This window comes from Echiichthys vipera (genome assembly GCF_963691815.1).
Source record: "Echiichthys vipera genome assembly, chromosome: 15".
Taxonomy (NCBI): Eukaryota; Metazoa; Chordata; class Actinopteri; order Perciformes; family Trachinidae; genus Echiichthys; species Echiichthys vipera.
The window spans coordinates 24194909-24205813 of NC_139840.1; the positions used below are offsets into that span (position 1 = coordinate 24194909).

At 41.7% G+C, this 10905-nt stretch overlaps 2 protein-coding genes across 2 annotated transcripts in view; both read left to right on the top strand.

Moving 5' to 3' along the window:
- selenop2 (selenoprotein P2) overlaps nt 1–231 on the top strand; it is a gene marked incomplete at both ends in the record, with an annotated part of 2492 nt that extends 2261 nt beyond the window's left edge. The window contains 1 exon segment of the mRNA XM_083929076.1: nt 23–231. Coding sequence (XP_083785202.1) covers nt 23–231 — 209 coding nt within the window.
- Nucleotides 232–1639: 1408 nt separating this feature from the next.
- elovl8a (ELOVL fatty acid elongase 8a) lies at nt 1640–8779 on the top strand (the record flags this gene model as incomplete). The annotated part of the gene is given in 13 exon segments (XM_083929077.1): nt 1640–1645; nt 4384–4432; nt 4435–4449; nt 4571–4731; nt 4733–4759; nt 6014–6094; nt 6314–6370; nt 6556–6667; nt 6828–6848; nt 6851–6892; nt 6895–6926; nt 6928–6954; nt 8612–8779. Coding segments are annotated over 13 exon segments (798 nt in total).
- Between the last annotated feature and the right edge of the window lie 2126 nt (nt 8780–10905).

Below are 10905 nucleotides of genomic sequence, written 5' to 3' on the forward strand. Positions count from 1 at the left end.
GGGTGACTCATCACCACCACAGCCATCATCATCATACTCCTCCTCATCCTCATCACCAACACCATCAGACCAGTCACCAGAATCAGTCCCAACATCAGCATGACGCAAGCCAGAATAAAACTCTTCATCCTCACCACCATCACCCTAGTCCTCAGCCTCATCACCCCCATCATCATCATCATCAGCAGCAGCAGCAGCAGCCTGGCAACGGCAGTCATCCTGTTGGGATGAGAGTGGAGAATTAGAACGTCAGTTAATTGACTAGTGTTTTTCTTATTACGTAGAGTTTCACCTTGACAGAACACAGTTAAACTGAGCAGTTGAATCTGTTTAATTAGTAATCAGACTGCGGTTCCTCTCTTAACATCATCACACCTCAGTCCTCTGTGTGGATAACGTGGCCAGTACTACCCGAGTCTTCTCCCATTAATGAAGTCTATGGTGTAAAACCTGCGTGCAGGAGGCTGTAGATGGATGTGTGTGGAGAGACCGGATGTGCTGATGGTTGTCGTCACCCACACGGAGTCAGAGGTTGTTGTGCATGGCTAGTGAGTGAACCTCAGTCAAATTACTGTCCAAACATTTTCTCCTCTGGGTGCAGTTTTTGCTTGTGTCAGGTCTCGTGCAGGGTCTGGTGATATGCTGTGCTACTACATCACAAGAGTTTCAAGTCTATTAATTTGGATGTGCACAAGCATTTTAATGGTGGGATAGTAAATTAGATTAGTATACTAATCACACCAGCAAATGCATTCTTTTTCACTGCACTTGTATAATTGGATCAACATGTTATTAACTATTGCTCCATTTAATCAATTTTGCCTATTTGCTGTGGATTTTGAAACTTTGCTTCTTTACTTCTGATTAATCAGCTAAAATGTAGAATGAACCTTTACTTTGTTGTTCTTCATTAAAGAGGAAAAACATTAAGAAAGTGTTTGTTTGTAGATTTCTTAAAAGGAGTTAAAGTATGTAGTGTCTGTATGTAGTTCATGTAAGTAGAGATGAGAGGTTATGTTTATGGTTATGACCTCTTTTTAAACTGTCTAGAGAGAGTTCATCAAGCGCTTTCATTTGATTTATATAACTCATTTCCACCTAAAATGTCAATTGCGGCCCTGTGGATAAAACAGTTTAATTAGTGAGTTATTGAGGGGGCGGGGATGTTGCTGTTTCACCTGTTTCCAGTCTTTATGCTAAGCTACATGGCTGTTGACTCTAGCTTCATATCAAGTCTTCTTATCTAACTCATGGCATTAAATTAATTAGTATATTTTCCAAAAATGTCAGACTATTCCTTTACAGACAACAAACTGAACTCATTATAATGAAGTTATAATTACTAATAATTACGTTCATATTACCTTAAGAACAATTGATGTATTAGTTACAATCACGTGTATTCTGAATGACTCTGGAACTGGGATTTAGCTGGCAAACACTTGACTTGCTAAAATAAAGGAACACACTGCCATATGTCATTCTGGACACACACACACACACACACACACACATACACATACACATACACACACACATACACACACACACAGGTGGATTACCTCAGTGCTGCTTAACCCATGGCTGAGATGCAGCATGCCGTGACTGAGGAGAGCTGAGGAGACCAGCCACCACCAGAATGAAGGTAAAGCCACTTTCTCAACGCTGTCCTAAAGAAAGGGTATTTTACGTGAAATGTTTGAGTATATGTCGGTTCTTAACCATTATTCGTGAGTAATACAACTAGCTGTCATCATTTCCCATGATTACCTGAGTGTGCGTGTAGGGTCTCTGTCTGAACACCAGACTGAAAGAACAGTGGAGCATCAGTTCAGCACACTGTGGTCTTGCAGAGTTCTGAGGTCGAAGTGATAACTACGATTGTAACCATAATGTTTACGTGCTGCAGCACTTTATGTTTCTTGGCTTTTTTAGCAACACGTGTGGCATTCTATTGAGAGAGCCGGGTGAAACCGCAGGTCTTAAACCTTCTAGATAAACCATCGGCAGGTTGTAGAAGCGAGGCCATGTCAGGGATTTCCTCTGTAAATCCCATTGAGGAAGCTCCTACAGAAGCTAAAGTACTTATCCCTGTCCTCACACACTGCTGCTTCTACCAGCACTGTAAATATTTCCCTGTAAATGCTTTCGCCACATTCAGTGGTGGAGTGGGATGGAAAACATATGTATTGATGCTTCCCCTTTTAAAAGACCAAAGGGACCACTGTGAGAAGTCTAGGAAGAGAGGTCAACTGCAGGCCTTCCCCACAGTGCAACCACACCACCACCCTTACCCAAAAACCTGTTTTAATCATTACCATTACTTAATTTGACTGTTATATTATATTGTGGTGGTCAGCACTGTCGTCTCACAGCAAGGGGGTCCCTGGTTCGAATTCCGGCTGGGGCCCTTCTGTGTGGAGTTTGCATGTTCTCCCCGTGTCTGTGTGTGTGCCCTGTGATAGACTGGCGTCCTGTCCAGTGTGTACCCCCACCTCACGCTCAATGTCGGCTCCAGCCCCCCAACGACCCCGACAGGGACAAGCGGTTGAAGATGAATGAATGAATGAATATCTATATTTTGTAAATGCAATCTCTCTATATGTTCCCTTAGAGCTACTTCCACAATGTCAGGATTTAAATGTGTGGATCCCTTAATTATACTGTATTTATTCATTTATTTTGCCTATGATCTACTTTTCACTGTTTATGTTTAAATAATAAATAAATAAGCACTTATTTCATGACATAAAACCTCATTTGCATACATTTCCAGAAGAGCAATGTGAACATTGGGTAACGTTCCGAAGTACTGTTTCATTTTGTTGACACATTAGAGTCAAAGAGGATATTTAGGATATATCATTGTTATAACTCCATAACTCAGAAAATACTGTCAACAGCCATAAAAAAGCCCATGTTTTTAGTTATAAAATATTATATAAATAAGGCTATGGATGGTGTATGAACAATCCCCCCTGTAAAAAGCTTCAGAGTATAGATGAAATGGAGATTTATGGCTTTCTGTCATGACTTTGAAGATAAATATTCTTAAATTCTTTCTTCTGAATTTGTTTGTTTAAATAAGCAAATGTTGTGTTATCTAATGCTAAGTTTTGGTGAATTTAAGCTCATTGAAGTGACGCACATACAAAAAGTGGAGTACAATAAATGTATCAATGTGTATTTGTCTGAAAGAAGAGCTGTTAAAGGAAGCAAAAGAGTCCAACATCTAAACCAGTGCACAAAAAATGTTTTTGCTGAGGTCTTACCTTAATTAATGTTTCACCGAATTATGTTGGAGTTTCTACATTTTAATATCAAAGGCCAAAGCTCATCCTCTTATTGGACCAACACCACAGGGGGGAGCTCAAGTCCTGACAAGACAAACACTCACACACATCCTCAGCTTTATCATGTGGAAGATGAGGCAGAGGAACCTGCTGTGTGTGCAGAGATTTCCTCAGTAAACACTAGAGGGCAGCACTGTCGTATGTTAATCATACCGTCTACCCAAAGTCCACATTAGGTGGCCATTCATCAGGGGGATTATTAGTTACTATCCATTATCAAGAGATATACGTTTGGATCAGTGAACATAATCCTTGAATTACAATCCAGATCATGTCTGGGTGCTTTAATCAAATTTGTAGAGCGGTGCCGTTCTACTCTTTCGAGGAGGATGACATTTATGAGCGCGTGGAAAAAAAGTCAGGGTTTTGAAGTAAGACTTTTTGGTGGAAGCTATCTTTGAATGCACGTTTACAGATTACTTTACAATTAGAATAATATAAATAAGATCATGTAAAATAACATTAAAATATAATGCCACATTAATAGTATAGAAGTGAAGGAACAAGAAAGTGAAATAAAGTCATTAAAACTATGATTGCATTCATTCATCATTCATTCGTCTTCAACCGCTTGTCCCTGTCGGGGTCGTGGGGGGGCTGGAGCCGATCCCAGCTGACATCGGGTGTGAGTCGGGGTCCACCCTGGACAGGACGTCAGTCTATCACAGGGCACATAGAGACGAACAGAGACAGACAACCATCCACACCTACGGGCAATTCAGAGTCATCAATAAACCTAACACGTGCACGTCTTTGGACTGTGGAGAGAACCGGAGAACCCGGAGAAAACCCACGCAGACACAGGGAAACATGCAAACTCCACACAGAAGGGCCCCCAGCCGGGATTCGAACCAGGAACACTCTCGCTGTAAGGCAACAGTGCTGAACAACACAGCATTGTGCATGAAAAACATTGTGACCTGTTAGCTAAATTTCCCATGTCTGGCCTCTTGAGAGTGTCTAAATGGCATTTTCAACACAGTGTTTTAATTCACTTTAGTTACAAGCTAATCAAAGTTTCTCATCTCAGGGTTTTCAGGCTCTCGCCGTGTGGCAGAAACTACAATTACTCTACCAGGGATTCTGGAAAATGGAGGTCTTTATTTCACTTCATCAATGTACTCACTCATGTATTTGAATTACAATGGTTAGATATTTAAGTGAGACATCAACACATTATTTGCCTGATCTATGGCTCTTGCTTTCTCTCTGTCTAGACAAGAGGACGGACAGTTGGCTGTTGGTCTACTCTCCCGTGCCAATCAGCTTCATCTTTCTGTGCTACCTGGTCATCATATGGGTGGGGCCAAAGCTGATGGAGAAGAGGCAGCCAGTCAACCTTAAACCCGTCCTGATAGTTTACAACTTTGCCATGGTCCTGCCTGTCTGCATACATGTTTTATGAGGTACAACTGTACAGTATGTGAAACTTTTGTAAGGATGTCATGGCAGAGGTCACTATAGGATAATATACGGCAAGGCAGGAGTTTCTAATGTTTGCATGTGAGCAACCAGTTATTTTTGACATGCAGGATTATCGTGACCCCAAAATCATCCATGCTAGAGTAGAAGTTAAGTAGCTGTAAGATATGGAACCAAACAGGTGCAAAAAGATCTCCAGAGATCAAACCTTGACATTTTTCTTTAAAGCTGCTGTAAACAATATTTTTAAATACTTCAAATGACTGTGTGTGAGGTAAAACAGGGTAGCTCCTAGTAACAAACCCAAAAAGTTAGCATTTATCGCAATGTGAGAATCTGCTATTGGGCTTTTGGTCGGATTAAGCCTCTGGGGGCAACGGACAATTGAGGGTTCTGGTGTAGCCAGTGGATATCCGGATCAAGACTCCTCTTCTCTGTGCAGGCCATTGTTTACACTCTGATAGCAATGTTGGGGGTTGACTAGCAATGTTGGGGGTTGACGAGATGACATCTAAGACTGGAAAGTGTGTCAAGTAGCCACTCAGTTAACAGATATTTCCATATGAATGTTAAGCCATGTTTCCATCAAACACTTTTGTTATCGTAGAACCTTTAGAACCGTGATCGGATTTGCGTTTCCACTGCAGATACTCTAAAATGTATGCAGTATTATCACCAAATGGCACAAGTCGTGGACAGGCATATGCTGAGAAACAAGTTAAAAAACCCTTTTCATTCCATGCCCCAGACGATGCAGAGGAATGTCTGCACCAGTCAAACAGACTGCAGTGTTTCTAGCGCCATCTTTTTAGTATCGGATCAGTGTGCTAGGTACCTCAACAGAGGGGTGACGGAAAACGGGACCACTCTGTTGATACCATCCACAACTTTTGACGATAGAAACACAAAAGTAAATGTTCTAATGTGCAACTAACTGACCAGAACTGAAGCAGACAGCTCAGATGGAAACAAGGCATGAATGCTGTTCGACAATATCAGCTTAAAATACGATATGTTCTCAGCGTTCAAAGTTTGTTTATGTTGCTCCGAAGTGACAAAAAAAGAGATTCAACCCTCCTTAGCTGTGATGTCAGACAGATGTCCATTGTGGGAGTCGTCAGTGAAACAGGAAGCGATTTCACTCATTCACAGCCAATTTGTGTCTGGCAAAATGGGATCAAAGGTCCCTGTGCTGATTGAGAGAGAGCAGAGATGAAAAGCTGCTTTTGTCATTCCAGTTCACAGCTTCTTCCTGGTTGGCCAGATACAGTCTGCTGTGCCAGCCGGTCGACTACAGCGACAGCCCACTGGCCATGAGGGTAACTTGCTTTAAAACATCATATTGCCTACTTAACAATTACTTACAATTTCAAAATCAAGCTCCACTCTGGGATTTGTTTTGTGCAACCATACACACAGGTTTTGATGGACTCGACCTTGATGGCCAAATATTCTGTACAAGTGCCTCACAAAATATCTGTGTGTGTCCTAAAATCCCAGTTTAAAAGACTAATAACACTTTTCTCCCTGTTGGGCAGATGGCCAGAGTGTGCTGGTGGTTCTATTTCTCCAAAGTTATAGAGCTCAGTGACACTGTGAGTACAAAATTAGTTATTATGTGTTATTTAAAATGATTTACAGCAACTCAAAGTGACAGATGTTCTTTCTGAACATCCTTAAGTGTGCATGTATTCCTGTACCTGCAGTGCTTCTGTGTGTAAACACGTGGATGCAAGATCTCACCCTGTTTCCTGTCTTTGTGCGTGCTTGTGTGCTTCAGATATTCTTCATCCTGAGGAAGAAGAACAGTCAGCTGACCTTCCTCCACGTCTACCATCATGCCACCATGATCTTCAACTGGTGGGCTGGGGTTAAATATGTGGCTGGTGGCAGTGTGAGTACATTACCAACATACCAGCCAAGTCTCACAAAAATGTCTCGAAAATGGAACAAACTGTGCAAATGATGTCTATTTTACAGGAGAAACACACTTTTAAACACATGCGTTCAGGGGTATTTGGTGTGAAACTCATCCTGTGTATGTGTCCATAGCTTTCCTGATTGGTCTGATCAACTCCTGGTCCATGTTGTGATGTATCTGTACTACGGCCTGGCAGCTTTGGACCAAGCATGTCCAAATACCTCTGGTGGGAAGCGCTACCTCACCTCCCTGCAGCTGGTCAGTAAATACCTCCGTGTGTATGGGCCTCCGTGACATTAATTCCTGCATTCACTTTGCCTCTGCTTTCCTTCTCTTTTCCTTTTTTTTATTTAAATTTTTGAGATGTTATCACTTGTCACGTTCCCATCGTTGTCATCGTTAATGTGGCACAATGCATCTCAGAATACCTCCTTGTGTAAGTCTGTCGGATCATTTTGGGTGCTTATTAACCAAAGAGAGTCTGTACGTAGTTACACTTGTATCTTTTGAATAAAATATATTTCAAACTTTTAGCATCCTGTATGCGACATTGTGGTGCTGCCAGCATTGTAGTACATTGGCAAGTCTTTCCCTTTCAGCCAGGTCGGCAGAAAGAAATGTTGGCATTGTACATTTCTGCAAACCACAGAAACAGTTTTGGCACCATCATGTGGCGTTATTTTACACATTTGGAGCAAGTGCTCCAAAAGCCAAGTGACAGGGTCTAACAAGCCTCAAACTCTTCTTACGGAGGCCGGGGTGGATGGTTGGATCTTACGCACAGGGCTCTTGCACCCAGGAGACAGCGGCCCCATTCATGTCCATTCCCATGTGACAGTTAAACTTAATAACATAACAGACCCAAACCATGATCTTTTTCTAAACCTAAGTATTTATGTATAAGTATATATATATATATATATATATATCTTACCTCTGTTTGGGTATGTATCCAAAAAAACTAAAAAGTATTTGACTTTGGTGAGCCCTGGATGAGGCCTTGTGCTTGGCTAGCCATTGCTCTGATTGGCTGGTGGCATAACTAGGCGGATTAGCAGCACTGATGCTCCTCAACTAACTACTGGACCATCTGTTTACTTATCGTTGATAAAGACACAATGCATCTGTTGGTCATTTTTTTTTTCTTTCTATATGACAGCAGCATATATAGGTCAGTGTGGTGGCTGATGGCCATAATGTAACAATAATAGTACTGACCTTAGAGGCGACCCCACAAGCCCCCATTAACAGTTGACTTCACAATTTTGGTGAGCTGAAACGGAAAAAGTTGAGTGATTGGGGAGGTTGAATCTCTATGTGTGTGTGTGTTTGTGTGTGTGTGTGTGTGTGTGTGTGTGTGTGTGTGTGTGTGTGTGTGTGTGTGTGTGTGTGTGTGTGTGTGTGTGTGTGTGTGTGTGTGTGTGTGTGTGAGGGGGGTTTCTTTTTGTGTTTTTGAGAGGTAATTATTATTTACATTGGAAGGGGAGGTGTCTGGAGTGTTGTGGTCCATATGTTCATTCATACACTATTCCTGCTGGGCTCAGTACAGTTCATGAGTTGTTTGACATATTTGGTAAAGAACTTGGTTTTAATGAATTATACAGGCTGTAGTGCAGGAATAGGTGTTGCTCTGTTTTCTTCAAGTTGCCAGGTTTGTCTGTGTCCAACAGTCACTCATACAGTGGTATTGTCTCTCTCTCTCTCTCTCTCTCTCTCTCTCTCTCTCTCTCTCTCTCTCTTCTCTCTCTCTCTCTCTCTCTCTCTCTCTCTCTCTCTCTCTCTCTCTCTCTCTCTCTCTCTCCTCTCTCTCTCTCTCTCTCTCTCTCTCTCTCTCTCTCTCTCTCTCTCTCTCTCTCTCTCTCTCTCTCTCTCTCTCTCTCTCTTGCTTATCGCTCCTGTGTTTTTCACCCCCCAGCTCCAGTTTTTCGCAGTAACCATCCACACCACCTACAACCTGTTTGCTGACTGCGACTTCCCTGACTCCATGAACATAGTTGTGTTTGCCTACTCTCTCAGCCTCATCGCTCTCTTCAGTAACTTCTACTACCACAACTACCTCACCAAGAAGACCAAGAAGACATAGGGAGAGAGTCGGAGGTGTTTAAGAGGAAGAATAGAGTTGAGATGAAACAAGTTGGAAACAGGAAGGTAGTTGGGGAGAATGTGGTGGGTAAATATTCAGCTCTTAAGGGTTTCTCTTCTAGGCTTTCACACATTAAGCTTATAATAAAACTATGATTACCATCAAATGTGTGAAGGGAGAGCTATAGCTTATATTTAAGCCTAGTCACTAGAAAAGAAAATCCCAGTTGGGGATGTTTGTCTCATTCCCTTCAGGTTTGGTTGTCACTGTGTCATTGATGGTGAGAGTTTTTTGTATTCTACTTTAAAAAAAAGCACTTGTATGAATGTTTTTCCTGATTATGTTCTCTCAATGCAGGATCTGTACGATTGTTGTATGAAATTTAATTAAACTTTTTTTAAATTATTTTTTTTTAATTTGCCTCAATTCTCATTTTTCCCTGTTTAATTTATATGCGAAGAACCTCTCCTCACAACCGTTTATGGGGCATTTATGAAGACAATGACAGAAGAGTGCGTGCTTGAGCGTTGTTATCTAACGAAGCTTGTATTCACCGACTCAGATCAGACTGTTACTGTACTGCTTGTTTCTCACCTAAATTGTTTTCAGAAACACATTTTAGTGTACTGTTTTATCTGTAATTTAGGCTCTCATTCACTCTTTGTAATGACAGTAACAGTAACGCAGTAATTCTCGTGTATTCCAAGTATCTACTTCATGGGTATTCCATGTATTTAAAGCAGGGGTAGTGTAAGAAAGCTGATCTCTGCTTAAGGAGGTAATTTGGGGTGGTGGATGGGCCCCAAAACACGAGACTTTGTCTCCTGTTGTCGATCTTGTCCCAGAAGTACTAAGCCAAACCAAGCCATTGTGAAGCCTAACCCTAACCGTCACCTTATGTTGCCTATGCCTAACCAACACCAAATGTAACCGTCGCAGCCCAGTGCCAGTTGGTCACAGTCTTGCTGCCGCTGCTTTTCATGTGCTTTGAATCTGCGCCCTGAACAGTAATGCAAAGATGTTTCCTATACCTATCGCGGTCTTCCATTCATTCATTCATTTGTTCCTTCTGTTCTTTGTACCAGCACAGAACCACAAACTCATTCAATACAAATTAAGTCATGTTTCATCACTCCCTTCCCCCGCTGCTGATGGATGAGACTTTATAATCACTAGTCGAGTTTTATTCTTCTCTTACACCCATTGGTTGGCCGTCACAGCCAATCAACTGTTGGCTGCCATTAGCTCTGTATCCATCTATCCCTCCCCCTTTTTAGATTAGGGTTCCCCTCCCCAGTTTCTAGCATTTAATCCCTTTTACCAATGGGGAAACCACAGTCCACCACACAACCCCCTGGTTCCATCTGTCATGATGTACAATTGCCTAAATCCCAAGAGTCCATCCACTCCCCCTTGTGGACAGAAATGACATAATCATTAGAGGGCTGACTGAATTACCATATCTGCTCCCCTTGCATTATATATCCCCTGCCATCATCACTTATTCCCAATCTGTTCACCATCTATACTTTAATCTCCAGCAGCATATTGCTTTTGACTGTTCCAAACTCAACAGGGGGGTGGACAAAATAACAGAACACTGTGAAGAAACACTTTGAAATGACTAAATCAAAAGGTCCCGAGGCAGCTTCTCAGGTGAGTCATATTAATACCAATCAGCACAATGTGGCAACTTGACCAATTTCGACATGAAACAACTTACAAAGGCAACAGAAACCAGACTGGTGCTTTAAAAACAAAGGACTCTTTTCTTCATAAAAATCAACACACTTTGTCAAAGTAGCACATAGAGTTGCTACATGACAGGACACAGTGCATTCACAACTAACCCCATAATTAAATCACATCTTTTACACTTGAAAAGGGCATTAAGACCCTTTGTGTCAGCACAGTGGACTTTGTTTAAATGTTACAGTAGAATTACAGTTTGACATTTCTGACAAAAAAAGGTATTGTGGACATTACACAGTAACAGGATTGGGCTGCAATTAAAAACCCATTTGCATCAAAGTCAGACAGTTTTGTACAGGCTGGCATAAGGAGCTCAGGCCTTAGACCAGTGAACCAAATATTATGGTCTGCTGAGACATTTTGCTTGTGTTTGG